Source organism: Salmo trutta, chromosome 37 (assembly GCF_901001165.1).
Source record: "Salmo trutta chromosome 37, fSalTru1.1, whole genome shotgun sequence".
Classification (NCBI taxonomy): domain Eukaryota; kingdom Metazoa; phylum Chordata; class Actinopteri; order Salmoniformes; family Salmonidae; genus Salmo; species Salmo trutta.
The window spans coordinates 31,056,995-31,077,961 of record NC_042993.1 but is presented as its reverse complement, the minus strand read 5'-3'; the positions used below and the strand labels follow the sequence as shown (position 1 = coordinate 31,077,961).

The following is a 20,967-nucleotide window of genomic DNA, read 5'->3' as shown; positions in this document are numbered from 1 at the left end:
CCTTGGTTAGAGAGGGAACCTGTGAAAATGTATTCGCTGACCGTTCTTCACCAGACAGAGTTATACTAGTCATTACAAATCAATTTCCTAAGCTGTGACTTACAGTAAGTATGGTAAATCTAACAATATCCCAACTGAGACCTGTTCTGGTCAGTGTACTATAGTATGTAATCAGTTCATCCCCCTGGATGGCAATAAGCTCAAAAGCAGTGGCTAGTACACGGTGAGTGTGACACTGGAACACCTACTTTTGTGCGAAGGGGTATTCAACTTCAGGCCTAGAGGGCAGACACACTTCTTATCTGGCTTTCATTCATTCCATCTAATCAGGGTCTGATTCAGACCTGAGACACCAGGTAAGTGGACTCTCTGGCCAATCAATTAACAAGGTATAAAGAACCGGAACTTTGGCCCTCCAGGACCCCTGGACTATGCTCACAAAAGTGTGTGTGTGTTGGGGGATGCATGTGTATGTGTATATGTGTGTGTGCATGCATGTGTTTGTGTGTGTGTGCATGCATGTGTTTGTGTGTGTGTGTGTGTGTGTGTGTGTGTGTGTGTGTGTGTGTGTGTGTGTGTGTGTGTGTGTGTGTGTGTGTGTGTGTGTGTGTGTGTGTGTGTGTGTGTGTGTGTCATTCAGTAGCTGTGTACTTAGGGCTCTGATACATACAGCTGGTGCCCATCTGTTGTTGCTATTGCCCCTGATGCCTGTGGCTCCCTGTGTGAGGTGCACTGGCACACGGTGTCTGGGTCTGCAACACAGAGGGAGGATGTTTCTGGTGTGTGTGTGTGTGTGTATGTGTGTGTTTGTGTAAAAAGGATTCCAAAAGGGTTCTTCGGTTGTCCCCATAGGATAACCCTTCTTGGTTCTAGGTAGGACCCTTTTGGGTTCCATGTAGAACCCTCCGTAGGAAGGGTTCTACATGGAACCACAAAAGGTTCTACCTGCAAACAAAAAAGTGTATTCAAACGGTTATCCTATGGGAACAGCCGAAGAACCCTTGAAGGTTCCAGATAACACCTTTTTTTTCTATGCGTGTACGTATACAGTATGTGTGTGTGATTGTGGGAGGGGTATCTCCAACTAAACATTCCTCTCAGTGAATAGAATCAAAATAAAGCACTCTGCTGCCCTCCAGGGCCCAAATGCTAATGTACCCTATCATATCAGTGTTACTATCCGTTCCAAAACACTACTTTTCCCCATTTTGCCAGGTTTCCATCCGTGCATTATGTATAATGTGGTCGTGTTGGCGGGATTACTCTCTGAAGCTACAATAAGTATATTTCAACACGCACTCATAATGTTTTAAATATAAAAAGGACTTTGAGAAGCAAGGTTGACATTAGGTATTGGCTATGGAAGTAAATGCCTTGAGAGTGTGCTACTTGTCAAACAGATCTCATTTCAAAATGCTCTGGCTGATGTGTAAATTGTGATTGGGGATGACTTTGGGAATGTTAGAGCGAAATGCCGCATTACCGCTTTATCTTGTGGCCATGACCATCCACTGCTGCCACTTTTTGGCTCCATCTTCGTGACTAAAATACGACCCCAACAAGGGTGTCACAGCTCTTTGTCCAATCATATTTATCATATGTGTTATCATTACTTGATACACAGGTGGAATATTAGACAATAAAAAAGACGAGAGAGCCACAGAATAGCTCTGTGTAACGTATTTCCTCTTCTGTCCTCTGGAGGACAGCGTAAGTCTCATAATAACAATGTCCATGGGTCTGCGATCATCTCCCCGCTGGTTCCCAAGTTCCTTTGTGTGTATCCCACTGCCTTAACCCTTCCCTCTCCAAGAAAATGACCGCTCCTGTCCTGACCACTAAAATGTCTCCTCAAAATATGATGTTATACTTTTGATTACGAAATGGAAATATCCTATGGAAATATGTGAGAGACAACTATCAATATTACAGTATATGTGAATGAAAAAAAGCATGAGATCAAACACCCATGTCAAATTATTAGCTAAGTAATTACATAATATGATGTTCAGTGAATATTGAATAGTCAACCTATTTCAGAGTGGTATGGAGGGGATTTAGGCCAGGTCTGGGGACTTGTGGACTGGACTGACACCTCCTGGCTCTTGGGGCAGCCTTGCTGGACAAGCCAAGCACTTTACGATGACTCAGCTCCCTGTGAAAGTGGGCCTGCTTGGACTCCTGACAAGTGGGCTATTTCTACATTGGTCTTAGGTACAGAGAGTTAGTGTCAGTGCTGTTTCTCTGAAGCCCACACTGAAGAGCCCAGCCAAAGTGGGCTGAGAGGGCTGGATGAGTGAGGCTCCAGACAATCCGTTACACAGGGTCTGTGCTTCTGAATGAACTGTCTCAATAGCAGCACCACCACACAAGCAGAAGGGCAGCAGCCTAACCGCTCACAGAGCACAGCTTTGTTCAGTCATTCTGATGCTTTTGGCTGCATGGCCAAATCTAGGGGTTTTATAGTGATGGTTTGGATCCATACAAAGACTTCAGAGAGACTGATGAGAGGACTGAGTGAGCTGAATGTTAGATTAGCCCAAAGAAAGAGAGACGTTTGGTGGAAATTACTGAGGATATAGTCAGATTGCCATGACTTTAGCCTGGAGGGGCTCCATTGAGATCTGCTCTGAATGATGGCATACATGCAATATGTTACTATTGAAACCATTGCCCTAAGATACATGATCCAAGAGCCGATCAAATAGCTGTGCTTCATGGAGCTATAGTGATGAAACATCGGTTGAGAGGTACATTATTTGATCTCTCAAACGCTCAGTTTCACTCCAAATCAATAGGGCAGAAGGCAGAGAAGTGATCATTGGAAAACTGAGGTTATCAACAGAACACCTCATCTTTAAAACAAGGGCAAAATATATTTATTGCAGTAACTTGTGATAGGGTTCCACTGAGGCCCCTGGCTAATAGCTTACGCTCATCTTAGAAATATAGAAAATACCAGAAATGGTCCTGTGGAGCGATTTCAACTAACCCACACTGCACAAATTTTAGTTTGAAAAAGAAGGCATCCTCATTTAGAAAAAGATAAGGCCCATCCTTAGTGCAGAGATAAGGTTATAAGTCAGTCCCACAGAAACACAGCTAGTTCTTTGCAGTTTTTTTGTACACCACGGTCAGGATATCAGAGGCAATCAATTAATTTAGGCTTTAAAATGCAAGATAATTTATGTTGTGTTTTGCCACAAGGAAATCTTCATCATCATAAGCCAAGTGCTGGAAGCCAGCAGGGCTCATCTTTTCAAGGAGCAAACTCAACTTGTTTTCACTTCCTGTTTTAATTACTAGTGTTCCCAGAAATCGGGGAGAGCCCCCTGGGTTTGTCTCTCTCTGGCTCTATAAGTATCATTAACATCAGCCATAGATAATTATATCTCTGGGTGAGTTTCATTTCAGGATGACAGGCTGCACCTCTTCATAACCCCTCTATTACAGGAAACATCTGCATCAGGCATTCATTGTTGCTGTGTTATCCTTATCGCATAAGTCATTGTTCTCCGAATCCTTATCAAATAAAAACATCCTACTAATAAGGATTTTGTTTTTGATTTAATGAATAAAGGTTGCCAAGGGCCTTTCTTGTCCAGGACTAATTTGTCAGAATGTCTATGATCATTATCAAAGTTTTTTCAAATGGCACATATTTTGACATGATGAAATGTTTGAATGAAGTATAGCCCTACTACGGTTCTTATAATAACTATTTTACATACATCAGCCTTATGGTATCTTATGCTCTTGATAGATTGTTATTTAATTGAGGCCGGGAATTTCGGAGCGAATTTCGGAGCGAATACAGCATTAACAGCCTCCTTTACAGACCAGTGTGGTCACAACTCTCCCTGCGCTTTGAGTCACATGGGTTGCGTCAGCCAGGCTAGGAAGCGTGCTTGTCCACCGTGGTATTTGAACCCCCAACCTTCTGGCCCGTAGCCCAGTGTGCCATAGACTGTGCCACAAAAGCCTGCTCATGTGGAAGAGTAGATCAAGCGGTTATATACACAGGGGTGCTACAATACTGTAGAAGTGGAAACAAAAATGACTGTACATTTGGGACAAACAGTGGTGCAAATCCTGCCTACGGAAATGTAACATAATCGAGTTGTCCTCTTGTCAAGCTGAGGTGAGCCGGCCCAGTGACAAAAAAGTGTCCAAGTCTTTAAGAAGACAGAATCATGTCTGTGCACTGTTTATGAGTGAGTTTGGATCATTTCAATTGCAGTCAAACACAATGTCAATCAACGTGATGATGGTCAGACACAAAGAAAGTCGACCCTGTCAGTGTCAGAGAGTTAGTGTGAGTGAAAATCAAGTGCAGTCTCGTTGGGTATAGCCTAGGTCTCGCTCACCAAAGTGGGCTTTGTCTTTGGTTCTCAGCTGAAGCATTAATGAAGGCACAGGAATGTTTACAACAGTCCCAACGCTCTGTCTACATGTTAATAATGCTTGCTTGCGATAGGTTTTGGAAACATTTCGAAATGTATTTTCTTATGATCGAGAAATACATTTCATAAAACAAAAAAGGTACAATTATTACACACCCTTTAAACATGATTCGACACGGCCATATTTCCATGTTACAGCTTGTTTACAGAAGAGAGAGACGACCTGTTGATTGACCTGTTCTAATTAGCTATCTGTAGGCTAGCCTAGACTCCTTTAAAGGACCTGCATGGTCAATCCGACATCTGCGTTGGCCGTGCAGCATTTACGGTGAGAAGGCGCATCCAGAAGCCAGAACTTCGCGGAGAAGCGCAGAGCTGAAGCGATTTTGTGTTTATACAGGACCTCCTGCCCCCACCTACCATCAACCAAGCATGTCAATCATGTAAATGCTGAGCTATACAGAGCCCTCGGCATTGTTATAAACGGCGATACGTTACGGAGCTAAATTTGGCCTCCCCATACAAAGCCTTTCGGATCAATCATAAATTGTCTCTTAAAAGGCCCAGTGCAGTCAAAAATGTGATTTTTCTTTGTCTTGTATATATTTACACAAAATGAGGTTGGAATAATACTGTGAAATTGTGAAAAATGTGATAATGCCTTTTTAGTGGAAGAGCTGTTTGAAAAGGCTGCCTGAAATGTCTGCCTGTTTTGGTGACACCACCAGTCGTAAATGAGTTAATAGACAAATAAGAAAGAGAGTTCCAAACCTCTCTGCCAATAACAGCTAGTTTTCCATTTCCCACTCCCCACAGACAATCCGAGCAAAATTGCTTGCTTGAGAAATTGCTTTTGGCTAAGAAGCTGTTTTTGTTTCTTGTTGGCCATTTTAATTGAAAACGATCACAGTACGGTACATAATTGTTACTCAGAAATGATTTGATATTGAGATAAAAATGGCTGCATTGGACCCTTTAACAGTACATCTTAGGCTAGGTTGTAGCCTAGCACATTTTGTCCTGTTCGTTAGACAGAATGATTTGTGAAGTTTGTGCCAGTGTGTGACAGTGATGTATAATCTGGTCGGGCTGTGTGTTTAAAAGGGTGCTTTCTTGAGGAATAATTCAGAGCTCTCCGACACCTTGATAGCAAGATAATTTAGTCAGCAATACATTCTACATCATCTCTGGATGACTCAGTGGCAGAAGACATCCGGCTTTGTCAAGCACTCCTATTACCCACAGAGCCTACCTATTCGTCACTGCAGTGCAGCATCAGACTTCTCCTCCCCCGTGTCTCAATTTCTCTATGAGAACACAGCCATGGATTCAGTGAAATGCTACTGCAGACTTATGGTTTTCCCAGTTTAATACTGTACTTTAGGTACAGTAAAAATGTGAATTTTATTTCGAATTTTATTTTTAGTTCACCTTTATCTAACCAGGTAGGCTAGATGAGAAAAAGTTCTCATTTACAACTGCGACCTGGCCAAGATAAAGCAAAGCAGTTTCGACACATACAACAACACAGAGCTACACATGAAATAAACAAACATACAGTCAATAACACAATAGAAAAAAAAGTTTATAAACAGTGTGTGCAAATGAGGTAAGATAAGGGAAGTGGCAAGCGGCTTCATCAAAAGGATGGCATGTTCACTAGATTTATTCTCCATTACACAGCTGTGCAGGGGGCTATTAGGATACATGTGCTTGGGGGACCTAGTGGTTGATGCTTGTGGGCTCAGCTCTTGCAGCTACGCTCTCTTCTGTACACTACTCTCACTTTCCTGTGTTTCCATGGCTGAGGACCTGAGCACAGAAATAGAGAGAAATCAATCATTCCATTATGAATTGTTTCCACCTGAATCTTCTAAATCATAGCCTACCCCACAATAATTGTTTTTTGGAATTAGAAAAATAAAAAGTAAGTATTATATGGGATCGTCATTCGCATGTAATAATTTATAACATAGAAATAACAGCCATGCAATAACAGGCATGCTACTGATGCTGAGGAAGATGATGATGGTAAATGACGAAGACAAATGGGCTATCGCTCTATTAGATGAATCCGTATTTCAGGTTAGTCTTCTGATTTCAGAAACATGCGTCAAGAGCATCTCTCTAACCTCGACTGGGCTCTAGCTCTCCTCAGGACCAGGATAACTAATCGAACAACGAAGCACGTGCTCCGGGTTAAATTCACTGCATCAGATTCTCCCAGCAGACCCAGCCCGTTACCGTCAATTGCTCCCGAGCGTGTTGTACCACGCAATGAAGTCTGATCTTCTGCCTCCATCGCTAAATATTTGTAATATTCTCTATCGGTTAACGTTTAGATCCAACTACAGACGCGGGAGGGGATGGTGAGTGAGACAGCGAAGGAGACGTTCACGTTCACAAATGCGCCGAGGGTACATAGTACCGTTAGAGGACTGCAGATTCTGCAATTCGGCTCGTCTCTCAAACCCTGCCTCCTGAAAAGGAGTGGCTATTGAAACGTTACACATTCAAGCACGGTCGTTGACAGGGAGCAAGTTTATTTGTTTCGGTTGCAGCCATAGCCATCGCAGCGAAGTCGTATGGACACCCGCATTCATGGCTGTTTGACAGGAGCCCGTAAAGCAGCAAGCTGAACCAACATAGGTTACGGTAAGGCTATTTTGTCACTCACAACAACTACACAGTACTGTACTTTAACATTCAGTTTGTGTATCACTATTTAATGCAATGTCGAGTAGCCTAGACTACAGAGTTTATCAATACTGTAGGTTCCATGGTCGATTGATTTATCCACTGGGGGAAATTATGAGCTCCATTTGCAGCAGGTGCTTAATACTTTCATTATGCAACACCATTGACTTTTCTTCAATAGTAAAGTGGTAGTTCCATGAGATGTTCAGTCACTATGAAATACACACAAGAATTTGAAGCTTAGGCCTAAAGGTGCGGGGCCTTATTTCTATTAAAGCATATTGGAGGACTGTCATTCATATTTCATTCACCCAGCTCAATGTAACACCGATAGGTTTAGACCACTACGTAGTACAAACATTTTCCCTATACCCGTCATGCTACAACCTAGCCTATGAATAAAAGTTCATAACGTAGGTGCACAGGTCGAGAGACAAGTTGGAGGTGGCAAATAGTGACACATTCAATACCGCCTTGCGCACTCTTGTCTGCATCTAGCTGATCTAGGGTGTAATCATTAGTCCAAACGGGAGTTTCTATTGGACAAATTCAGGTAGGTTCATGACCGCATCGTTCTGTTTGCTTCCTTTTAAGAAACTTTTTTCTACAGAATCGGCGGAATTAATACACCCCTGACCTTAGAGATCCCTTTTATTCTCTATTTGGTTAGGTCAGGGTGTGACTAGGGTGGGAAATCTATGTTTTCTATTTCTTTATTGGCCCGGGTATGGTTCTCAATCAGAGGCAGCTGTTTTGATTGGGGATCATATTTAGGTAGCCTTTTTTTCCCACCTTTGTTTGTGGGATCTTGTTTTTGGTACTGTGCTGTATGCCCTACTGAACGTTATGTTTTCATTTTGTATTTATTTTGTTTTTGTTTCGGTCTTCATCTAATAAAGAAAGATGTACGCTTACCACGCTGCACCTTGGTCTAATTATTCCCTCAACGAACGTAACACCCCGATCACCCGCACACACAGTTCACTTTCATAGCAGCCACATACTGTACAGCATCATCACTTTGCTCATTGTATAATTCCTTCTTGCATCTACGCGCTCTACTCCACTCACCTTTTCCCTTCGCTAGTGGACGTCGGTGCACAACACAACAGCTGTGACATGGCAAAAAAAAAAACTTTCCAAACCAAACCTACATACCATAACTGCCAGTGCTGGACTGAAAAAGGTGCCAGTACTCATTTTGGGTGCTGGTACTGATTCTATTTAGTTGCTTGGAGCTCCACAATACTTTTGAGCTAATATTCTATAAGCGGAACAGGAGCTCAAGCAGTAGAAAACTTGAGGTGCCAGTACTCAGCTCTGGTGAGCTCCTGCTCACCGCTAACCGCTACACACAGTCTACATCGTTGTCACCATATTATCTAACATCACAGCCAACATAGTGTAGGTACTAGAAATGCCTGCATAAGGTAGCCTACAATGTAGGTACGGTACTGCATGGTATACAAACAATTCTATTAGTCCATTTCGGATGGACTAATAGAATTGTGCTTTATTAGTCCATCCGAAATGGAAATTCTTCTACTCTGCCCCCAACTGCCCACCAGACAACACACGTTGAATAGAGCACAGGGCATCCGCAGTGCAGTGCCCCTGGAGATATGTAGGTGTTAAGTTCCTTTCTCGAGGGCTTAACGGCCAGAGATGGTACAGAGGAACTTAAACCAGCAACCTTCCAGCTACTGGTCTGCTTTTCTAACACCTGGGCTATCTACTGTCACCAGATGCACTGTGTCTCTATGAAGGACTCATTTGCACTCAGTCCAGGTTGACACATCACAGTAGCATGTCTCTGGGATAGTCCTTCACTGTCTAGGACCTTGGAGCCACAGGACTGCTTTACACCCATGTGCTATGTGTCACAGTAGGCGTGTCACTGTGCCATTGGTACCAATCATTTGCAACTCAAATATGCAATATGCAATATGCATGCCTGTTAAGATACCACGGTTCTTCTCTACATCAGCTACAGTTGGTCTTAGTTGTGGCATTGACCTCACACCACATTGCTGATTGCCACGTTTCATGAGGTGACAATGAGACACTAGTGAACTTATCATCCTATCCATCTCTTTGGTAACCCTTTCAGGAAACACAGTTGAATAAACAGAAATAACTCTCGCTCCATTGGCTATAATGAGGTCTAGTCTGACCCACATCCTCATAGCTGAGGTTCATTTCACTGTACCCCTATATATTTTACTGGCTTCACTGTATCGCCAGTGTGTGTGTGTGGGAATGGCATAAAATGTCATCAATACTAGCTAGTAGCCACACTGTGTGTGTGTGTGTGTGTGTGTGTGTGTGTGTGTGTGTGTGTGTGTGTGCGCATGCATAGTATGTGAGTGTGTGTGCATCTGTGTGTGTGGGGGGGGGTTAGGGTTAGGGGCTGATGGGGAGGGGTCTAGTCTAGCTGGGTATGACATCATGTGTTGCATGATGTGACATTTTACTAGTGACCACACAGTGAGGAAGAGCTGTGACTCACTGGTCTGGAAAGGAGGTCGTTTGCTAATGCAATATTTGCTCAGAAATTGAGTGGCCACATTGATTGGTTATCTCCAATGGGTTTTTTTTTCTTTCTGGGGGGTTTGTTTGCATGTGAAAATTCAACAGTTGTAATTGAAGGGGGCATCGCTCTGGGGCTGTGTGTGGCTGTGCAGTGTTTGAGTGAGAACGACACAGAAGAGAACCAACCAGTAAAAGCACATCCGCCTTCATTATCAACACATCGTGCCGACAACATCAAAATAGCCTTTCCAGCCTTTTCCAGAAGTCAGGAGGACTTTGAGTTTGGTATCAGTCAGACCTACATTCCACTGCCAGGGAGCCTCTCTGTCTGTCACCATGCCAACCAAGGATTACGTGGCAAGTAAATATGTCAGGAGGGGTCGAAATCTGAACAAGTTGATAAAACTATGCACTGAAGGTGATTGGTAAAGAGAGAGGTCGTTTCAGAATACTAGAGCAAATGTTCCTATTTCATGCGCTGTGTGTTCATCACATGCCTTCATGGTGTGGCAGTTTGCCTTACGGCTAGCTTCAAAATGCTAATTGGAACGTACAGCCTAACGACTTTGCGTATATGTGGCTGTTTTCTCTGCTCTGTGTTTCACCATATACATATCGATTTTGGAACTGCAGCTCCTTCAGGTCCCTTTAATTTGAGGATTTACAACATTTCCAAAAGGACCACATGGGAAGCAAATGCCATAGTCTCTCGCGAAAGATGTGAGATTTGGTGTTGGGAGCTGAGATTATGGCCATTTTTCTTTGATGAACTGCTAGACAATGTCGGCGCAGTGACAATGTATTAGACATAAACAAGAACGTTGAATGACTTTAGTTCCTTGTCCACCAAAATAAACACACCCAACAAAACAGGAAGTCATAACTTCAGGGACTCTTAATTAAAACAAATCCTTGCCATGCACAAGGCAGAGATAGTGTAGTGCAGAGATAGTGTATTAGTTATGTTTTCCTGTAAACATCATAAATTGAAGCCGCAAAACGTGCTCCCACGTGGCCTGGTTGTCAGAGCAACACAACTTCAAGACGAGAGTCTTTACATCACGCTAGTTTCTTATTTACTTTACAACAAACATATGTATCGGGGACACTTTATATGGATAGTCCATTTCTAGATGCTAACCCTTATGCTAACCCTTACCCTAACCCTTATTCTAAACCTAACCCTAACCGTAACCTTAGCACGCAGTTGCTTATCAACAGATAGTTTGCTGATAGTATGACCATCTGTAGAGCATCTACAGACTATCCAAAGAAAGGGTGACCAATGTATCATCAAAAAAATCGATGCACAATGCCTTATGCTTTTCTCTTCATCTAGTTACAGTATAATCAAATAATTTGATTCCAAATATTAACAGATTTGGTACCGCTTACATGTTTTACCCCCCAAAAACAAAGACATTAGTGCATTGTTATTGGGTAACATTAGCAGAGCGGGTTTTTTGCGTTCCGATCAGAGATGAAGGTCCATCACTTACCGATAGTGGCCACTTAGTCAGACTTTTTCCAGGAAACTCAATAGTTCATAGTCAGCCTCGTCTCCTTTTCCTATCAAGTGCCCAAGTCTACGGACGGTAAGGGATGCAAATGGTAGTTTGCACTTTGTTCCACTGTATGACTGTAATATGGAAATATTTTTCTTAACATTTATCTGGGCTGCATATTTTCATGGTGGTTAATCATCAACTGGGAGTTGGGTCACAGCGAAAGTGTCCCTCCTTTAACACGTGAGAATTGCCTGCCTGAGAATTGCCTGCCTGTTGGGTGTTTTATTAGACACCTTGGCTGGCAGCAGCTGGTTGATATCCAACTGTGTTGGCTAAGGCTTGCCATTCATCATGTGGCAAGTAGATCATAGAATGTTGTAGTCATTATCCTACTGATATCTGAATACCAGTCTGGACTATCTTTTGAACTAGCATGGATGCATGCTCTGTCATTGCTGGACTATTTTTTTGATGCTGCCTGACATGCCAGGCGATTCCAGAGAGATGTACTGTAAAACAACATTAGTTCCAGTGTATCCACTTGACCCATGTTAGGCAAGGCTTCCAACTGAACATGATATAGACATTGCCAGTGTGTGTACCTGTGGTGGTGTATATTTGTATCCCGTGGACTGTATCCGGTATTCAATTGTGGAGCTCAAAGTGTTCAAATATGAACAATGTACAGTACCAGTCAAAAGTTTGGACACACCTGCTCATTTAAGGGTTTTTCTTTATTTTACTATTTTCTGCATTGTGGAATAATAGTGAAGACATCAAAACTTTGAAATAACATTCAGTGTGAAACAAATCAAAATATATTCTATATTCTTCAAAGTAGCCACCCTTTGCCTTGGTGACAGCTTTGCACACTCTTGGCATTCTCTGAACCAGCTTCACCTGGAATGCTTTTCCAACAGTCTTGAAGGAGTTCCCACATATGCTGCGCACTTGTTGGCTGCTTTTCCTTCACTCTGCGGTCCAACTCATCCCAAACCATCTCAATTGGGTTGGGTGATTGTGGAGGCCAGGTCATCTAATGCAGCACTCCATCCCTCTCCTTATTGGTCAAATAGCCCTTTTAAAAAAAAAATATTCCACCTTTATTTAACCAGGTAGTCTAGTTGAGAACAAGTTCTCATTTGCAACTGCGACCTGGCCAAGATAAAGCATAGCAATTCGACACATACAACAACACAGAGTTACACTTGGAATAAACAAAACATACAGTCAATAATACAGTAGAACAGAAGAAAACAAAAAGTCTATATACAGTGAGTGCAAATGAGGTAGGATAAGGGAGTTAAGGCAATAAATAGGCCATGGTGGCGAAGTAATTACAATATAGCAATTAAACACTGGAATGGTAGATGTGCAGAAGATGAATGTGCAAGTTGGGATACTGGGGTGCAAAGGAGCAAGATAAATAAATAAATACAGTATGGGGATGAGGTAGATGGATGGGCTGTTTACAGATGGGCTATGTACAGGTGCAGTGATCTGGGAGCTGCTCTGACAGCTGGTGCTTAAAGTTAGTGAGGGAGATATGAATCTCCAGCTTCAGAGATTTTTGCAGTTCGTTCCAGTCATTGGCAGCAGAGAATTGGAAGGAAAGATGACCAAAGGAGGAATTGGCTTTGGGGGTGACCAGTGAGATATACCTGCTGGAGCGCGTGCTACAAGTGGGTGCTGCTATGGTGACCAGTGAGCTGAGATAAGGCGGGGCTTTACCTAGCAGAGACTTGTAGATAACCTGTAGCCAGTGGGTTTGGTGACGAGTATGAAGCGAGGGCCAACCAACGAGAGCGTACAGGTTGCAATGGTGGGTAGTGTATGGGGCTTTGGTGACAAAACGGATGGCATTGTGTGTTTGGTCATTGTCTTGTTGAAAAACAAATGATAGTCCCACTAAGCACAAACCAGATGGGATGGCGAATCGCTGCAGAATGCTGTGGGAGCCATGCTAGTTAAGTGTGCCTTGAATTCTAAATAAATCACAGACAGTGTCACCAGCAAAGCACCATCACACCTCCTCCATGCTTCACGGTGGGAACCACACATGTGAAGCTCATCCGTTTACCTACAGTGCGTCTCACAAAGACACGGCGGTTGGAACCAAGAATCTCACATTTGGTGTTGTTTAGCAGATCAAAGGACAGATTTCCTCCGGTCTAATGTCCATTGCACATGTTTCTTGGCCCAAGCAAGTCTCTTTTTCTTATTGGTGTCCTTTAGTAGTGGTTTCTTTGCAGCAATTCGACCACGAAGGCCCCCATGAACAGTTGATGTTGAGATGTGTCTGTTACTTGAACTCTGTGAAGCATTTTTTTGGGTTGCAATTTTTGAGGATGGAAACTAATGAACTTATCCTCTGCAGCAGAGGTAACTCTGGGTCTTCCATTCCTGTGGTGGTCCTCATGAGAGCCAGTTTCATCATAGCGCTTGATGGTTTTTGCGACTGCACTTGAAGAAACTTTCGAAGTTCTTGAAATGTTACGCATTGACTGACCTTCATGTCTTAAAGTAATCATGGACTGTCGTTTCTCTGCTTATTTGAGCTGTTCTTGCCATAATATGGACCCCTACCATGTCACAACACAACTGATTGGCTCAAATGCATTAAGAAGGAAAGAAATTCCACAAATTAACTTTTAACAAGGCACACCTGTTAATTGAAATGCATTCATGGTGACTACCTCATGAAGCTGGTTGAGAGAATGCCAAGAGTGTGCAAAGCTGTCATCAAGGAAAAGGGTGGCTACTTTGACAAATCTAAAATATATTTTGATATGTTTAACAGACTTTTTTGGTTACTATATGATTTCATATGTGTTATTACATACAGTTGTTTTGATGTCTTCTCTGTTTTTCTACAATGTATAAAATAGTACAAATAAGGTAAAACCCTTGAATGAGTAGGTCTGTCCAAACTTTTGACTGGTACTGTATGTTTCTAATATGCATAGGCCTATACACGTGCCATGTCTTACTGCTGCTCTCCTCCATGTCGTTGTACAGCACTGTACTGTAGGTGATGGCGTCGGGGCGTAAGGACAGACAGAAGGACAGGGACCGGCAGAGGGAGAGGGAGAGGGCCCTGCTAGACAGCTATGGAGAGAGGAGCTTCCCTGCCCCCTGCCCTGGGGACACACTCCCCTGGAACCTGGCTAAACACCAGAGGGTCAAACGCTCAAAGTCTGCCTCAGGCGCCGGGGACGTCCTGGACCCGGCTGAGAGGGCTGTCATCCGCATCGCAGGTAGGCAGTCTGCTGTCTGCAGCCCCGCGACACTCCTCCTGCCACCTCTCACACATGCTACTTTGCTATGCTACTGTTCCCAACAGGCCTCATGCTAGAAAATTGGGTCTGAACCAGCTTTGTCTGAATGGGGCGAATGACACGTTCTGTGTATGAGTGTGTTTATCATACCAGCCATGGAAGTAGTTGATTTCTGTAGAATTTTGTTGACTGTTTTCATTGGCAGTGTGTGTGTGTGCGTGTGCGTGTGCGTACGAGTGCTGTGTTGGGCAGGTGCCTTTGGACTAAGTTTCACCAACTGAACAGGATGTGTGGGTCCACAGAGTGTGGGGCTATAGCCAAGTGTTAAGTGTGATTGTCCTTACAGGGCTCAATCAATAGAGAGATATCTAATTCACATGATTTATTTCGATAGTTGGAGCACGCAACGTTGGTGTTGCCTTCTTATTAGCTGCTCCACCCACAACACTGTAATTCGTTGGGTGGTTGTGCAGCGAGAAAACAGAACCGTTTCAGAGACATTAAATCATCTAGTTTACATATTTGTGACAACTGCATCACTCAACTGGTAGTCGAGAACATCCTACCGCGGGGACGGTTGTAGATTCCCTAACGTGTACTGATGCCATATTCACTCAGTCTGTCTGTACTATTGAAGTCCCTGATTGCAGTGTAATGGACACGCGTGTAAGTAAATTGGCCTGGCATCAAGGGCCCAATCAGATTACGTTTCGCCAGTGTGTTGCCGTGGCAACATGGAGTGTGAGTTTACGACCTCAGGTGCACGTTGGAGTGAACACCTTCCCCCGAGTCCCATATCTGGTCGCAATTAACAGTGCTAAAATCACCCCTCCTCATTACAAATAGTCTTCATTAGAAGCTTGGAGGAAATTCATGTTCCTTCCCCTCATTCTGTAGCATGATTAGAATAAGAACAAAGTCATTGTCCACACACCATGTGAAAATGTGCCTTTGCTCCACTATTTTTGCTCCACTAACATTTTTGACATCAAACACAAACAACATTAATACATCAGGATCATTATCGACATCTAGCTAATTTCAATGAAACTATTCCGTGTTTTGCTGGTCTTCTCTCTGGTTAAAGTAAGGTTAGATCTACCCAGCATTTGCTGAGGAAGGCTTTGAGGCCTAAACACATCCATTGCAACTGCTGAGATTGAAAATAAGTCTAAGTAATAGCCTAATATTTTTCATTATATACTGTATGATTTTTTTTTTTGGGGGGGGGGGGGGGGTTGTCTCCTATCTCCAATGCTCTTCCTCTGTCATAGGACCTGGTGGGGCTGTGTCAGCACACATGGGGCAGCCTTTGTTCTATTCTCTGCTGACATGCTGCCCAGAGTAGGCTATAAACCCTGACAGTACGGGGAATCATGCATATATCTCAGCCGTTAGCTCTCCAACAGCCAGCCGGGGCATTAAGATAGGTCTGGGGTGTGCACATTTCAAATGGCAAGTGGACTGCCTCTGCGGCTGCATCTGTGTGTGCACTGCACAGGTACTCGGATGTGTATACATTATGTGGGAATCCTTTGCTGGGGTGCATCCGAATTTGCTATACTTCTCCCAAAGTGTGCACTTGCACATTCCATAGCATGGATTTAACAATGGTAGTTAGTGCTTAACGCTCACTTTGGGGAAAGTGTGGAGAATTGGGACCCACATCAGTCATGTTTGTCAGTCACAGGTGTATGGGAACCATGTGTTTGATGTATTTGATACCGTTCCACCCATTCCGCTCCAGTCGTTACCACGAGCCCGTCCTCCCCAATGAAGGTGCCACCAACCTCCTGTGCTGTGTGGGACAGGCGTTAATTAGCAGGCTTTGCTCTGAGTGCAGCAGTGTTCCCTAGAGGCAGGCGTGTATGTGCATCCTGGCAGGAACCCGGAGAACGGTGCCTCCTGCACATAGTTCTCTCTTAAACACGTGTATCCACTAACCTCTGAGTCTTAGACAGACAGGTTTTAAAATGTACTACTATGTATCTAATTACTTCATGGAGGCTGATTTGAATCACTTACGGGAGCTCTCTGGCTCAGAGGAGCAGGAGAGTTGTTGGGCTCCTCCTTCATGTGTTCGGTTATTAATGAAATGCCACGAAGCTGCATCACCTAGCAGTGACATGTGGGGTATGGCTATTTGTCATATAACACTCTCCTTTGGCACACTTGGAACAGTTGGGAATGGCTCAATCTGTTTCATTTACACTCCAGTGTCAAAAGGCTCTTGTTGAGTTCAACTCAATTCTCCCAGAGGGAGTTCTTCTCAGCTCCCGTACCAGTGTTCTTGAAAAGGGTGAAAGTGAGGTCAAACTGGGGAACAGGGAGGTGAAAGGTCGTGTAAGCGCCAGGGCAGAAGAACGTGTGTCACCCTTAATGTGTCCCCTGGGACCTGAACTCCAGAGCGGTGTCCCCGCTTTTCAGTCACTCACACCAAAGGTCAAGGGAGAGGAAGAGACTCAGGACAGCCACCCAGTGGTTAAAGGAAGATTCACCATTCACAGTGTACAGCCTTGGTAGAACTAGTGTATACCCCTGCCAGAGAATTCACTGTGGATTACAATACAATACGTGTTTTGAACGCCATCCAACACTGCTAGATATACTAGCTTTGATTTTGGAGGGCTGAAGGAAATCATTCAATGATTTCACCTCAGACAGGAGTCATGAATATATATGTTGACATATTCATGACACATAAAAAAAAAATGCAAAAATGTATTACAACATCTGGTGCCATGGTACTTGCACACTTTGACGGCCTTGTTGTGTTCAGAGCTGCAATGTGTGTGAATGGTGTCTGTTTCTGACAGAGCCCTCCTGGGGTAAGGCTTTACTTACCCGGCTAACATCCCTACTGAGTGGCTGTCTATTATTCATAACAGAGCTGCTATGATCTAAAGCTGTCAAAGTCACGGTGCCGTGCGCATACACACACACGCAACACACAGAGAGCAGATTTGAATGTGGGAAAGAGCCATTTGATTCATAGGGCCGTGTGATTCTGCGCTGACTGCGTATTGATGACTGGATGAGTCATAAGTCCTCTCTGTTCCTCTCAGAGTGTGTTCACGGTGCTGTAAACAGAGTGAAAGAATGTCTCTTCAGTCAGTGTAATAAATAATCCACCATTCACACGCATTGGTACTGCCTCAGTCACTGAGGGACTTTGGGTTGAAGCCATGCCTGAGGGCCTCCATCAGTAGAATCACAAAAACAAAACAGGCTGTCTATCATTACACACTGTGGTACAGCATGTGTCTTATTTGTCTCCAAACATCTCAGGCATCTAGACAGGGGCCTGTAGTGTGTCGGTGGACCCTTTTCTCCATCCCTCCCAAAAGCCTCCAGACTGCAGTAGCCGTATTCACCACCAGGTGTCAGTCCGCATGGGAAAGTTTCCAGCCGGGTCCTGGAGTAGCCCTGGAAACCCTTTGAGCCTCTGGAAAATGTGCCTCCATTCTCTATCGTTTTTAAATAGAATGGGTTACATATTTATTGTGGCTGATCTTATTGGCACAATGGCGCTCCTTTCATTTCACAGAGGATACGTTTTATACTTATTGAAAAGTCAGTCCGAGGGGTTCAATTTCCTTTTTATGTGTGGTAACGACTTTTTTGGACACAGCATAAAATGGCTCGCTGACGAAGCCCCATTGCATGCTCACGCAAATGAATGACTAAGACGCGTTACAAGTATGAAGAGTAGAAGGTGGGGTATTACAGTGGTGCATGATGGTGACTAGATAGAGGCAAGGTAAGGTAGAGCATGGGATAGACTAGATAGGCTTGTCCTGGATGTCACCAAGATAGAATGTCAGACTGAATGGCTTGTCAGTAACCAGAGGGTGGCACCAGTCTGTTTCCATGGCATTCTCCTGTACTGTCACTGTTAACGTCATTACACAGTCCTTACAGACTCATTAGACAAGCAGTACACTGCTCAGGAAACGCCATATAAGCTGGAGGCTTATAGGGATTCTATATGTAATTATATATGAACCTGAGGCATGTTTTGAGACTCCTGTCCTGGCTGTAACTGATTAGCATGGAGATATGTTGTCAAGAGGTAGGAGTTAGAGAGGGAGCGATCGATAAACTAAGAGATGGGCTTTAGGAGGCCTCTGTAGCCCTCCTTACCCCCTAAACACACACACACACACACACACACACACACACACACACACACACACACACACACACACACACACACACACACACACACACACACTCAAGGCACTAAGGGACAGCTGGCAGGAAGGTCACTTTGAAACACACACTGAACACATTTACAGTATGTGGGTGACGTAGTAGCCATCTTGGTCATCGCATAGATGTTGGTCTGTGACACAGATTTGATTTGCTACAAATCAATCTAATTTGAAACAAGCAAGAGGGCCCAACCCAGTCCAAGGCCAAACGCAAGGCCAAAAAAGCTGATACTGTTTCAGTAGAACATTGGAATATTAGCCCTGTAGGACAGTATCTCTCTACGCCCTTCAATTCCATTTTCATTTCTCACTTGCCATATTAATTTCCTCCCCATTGCAAAGGACTATAAATCATAGCGTGCATAAACAAAGACCCACACACACACACAGTCATAGTTATGGCTTTAGAATTACAGCTCAGGAGTCTGTTATCTCTGGCCTGCCTTTACTGCCAAAATGAACTCCTTCTTGCGTGTGTGTGCACGTGTGTTTGTGCTTAACTGTGTGTGCGTGTGTATGTGCACGCGCATCTGTGTGTACACGTGTGTATGTGCGTGCCTACTGTGTCTTTGTGTGTGTGTGCCTTTGCTTGCAATCTGCAGCTTCCCTGTACCCGTTCTGCTTCCAGTAAATGTGCTCATCGCCACCATCCTCCAGCAGAGTATTCATTAATAACTTAGACATACATTTATAAAAGCTGCTGAGGTTTGCGTGGGCCCTGTGATTAATGACACTTCACTCTCAGGATGTACAACACTGAGAGAAACATTAATGAACACTGATGGATGCTTAAAGCACGCTGGCTGTTTGAGCCATACATTCTTAAAAAATAAACGGTTCATAAAGGTTCTACGGCTGTTCCTGTAGGAGAACTGTCCTTGTTGGAGAACACTTTTGGTTCCATGTAGAACCCTTTCACCCAGTCAAGAAACCTAAAATAAAAGGTTCTATTTGGAACCAAAAAGAGTTCTACCTGGAACCAAACAGGGCTCTCCCCACAGGGACAGTCCGAGAAACCTTTATGGTTCTAGGAAGCACCTTTTTTTTCTAAGTATAGACCTACTTGAATATCAAACGATGGGGCAGATCTCTGTGCTTCCTGCAGAAGAAAGGAGAGTGCAGAGACCTAGAGGTGTGAGGTTACTGAGGGGGCATGTTTCAAGCCTGTGTGCCTTCATCAATGGCATTGCACACATGGGAAAGCTATGAAGGACTCACAAGCCATCTGGGTCAAAGCAAAGGGCACAGGTCACAGGTCAAGTTGGGCATGTTTAATTCCGTGTTTGTGCCAGCTGTGTTTACATGTTAACGTGTTCATGCAGTGTCATATCACTCACCTCATAGGCCGAAGTGGACATATTGAATTTCACTCCCATGTTAGTTGTGCACATGTGTTTGTACAGGGTTATACATCCCCAGGTGCTGTCAGCACACACAGCATCATACATCACACACATGCACACTAGGGATGTGACAAATGTAAAAATGTTCTTAATGTTTAAACTGCAATTTTTTTTTACAGTTTAAACGATAACAAAAAAACAATTACATGTGAATTCATAATGCAAATATGGTGCTGCATATGACCACTAGGGGGCCATTCAGTTCAATCTACCGCAGTCTTGGCTACCATACGGCTACCGTATTGCTGTCCCCCACCCACTCAGCAACGAGGGTAGTAAATTACGTTTTTTAGGTTCTCTGCTGTGTGCCTCTCCTCCATTTTCTCAGTGGTCAGTACATGGGACTTCATGTCTCACTTCTCTTCAATGACTCATTGCAGGGATGTATGACAGTGTGTTCATAGACATCCAACAATCTGTTGTTAATGTCATGTATGGGGTGTTTGAGAGCTCGCGCTTTGTACTTGCAGAGCAATCATTATACAATTTCTCCATCTGGGCCGTCACGGTTTTTCGACATGGCATGCTTGTAGTCTGGGTCTAGATATACCATTAGGGTATTGAAGGTGACATCCTGTACCATTGACAATGGGTGCATATCAACTGCAATCATTTCTGTAATCAGCGCTGTGATTTTCTCACTCCGTCTCTTAACACATTTATTTTGTGTGAAGAGCCTGTCTAATGTCTGTTGTCGGGGGCCTGCACAGCTGCCAGCAACGGTTTGGGTCGCACGGTGTCTCCCTTTCAAGCGTTGCACCTGTACTGCTACTGTAGCTCAATTCCACCTCCTCAAAGGTTGCATTTCACAACGTTTTCATTTAACTTCTCAAAGTATTGACATTAAGGACTTCGCTGCTGTCACTTCCCTGTCTCACTCTGCCAGGTGTTAACGATGATGACGTGCGTAGCGCTTTATACCCCTGGCAAAT

At 43.8% G+C, this 20,967-nt stretch overlaps 1 protein-coding gene across 2 annotated transcripts in view; it reads left to right on the top strand.

The window, feature by feature from the left end:
- Positions 1-6,968: 6,968 nt before the first annotated feature.
- LOC115177330 (plectin) overlaps positions 6,969-20,967 on the top strand; it is a 191,776-nt gene continuing 177,777 nt past the window's right edge. For both annotated transcript variants that reach the window (XM_029738007.1, XM_029738005.1), the window contains exons 1-2: positions 6,969-7,058; positions 14,159-14,397. In XM_029738007.1, coding sequence (XP_029593867.1) covers positions 14,175-14,397 — 223 coding nt within the window. In that variant the 5' untranslated portion in view covers positions 6,969-7,058; positions 14,159-14,174. The remainder of the gene's footprint in view (positions 7,059-14,158; positions 14,398-20,967) is intronic.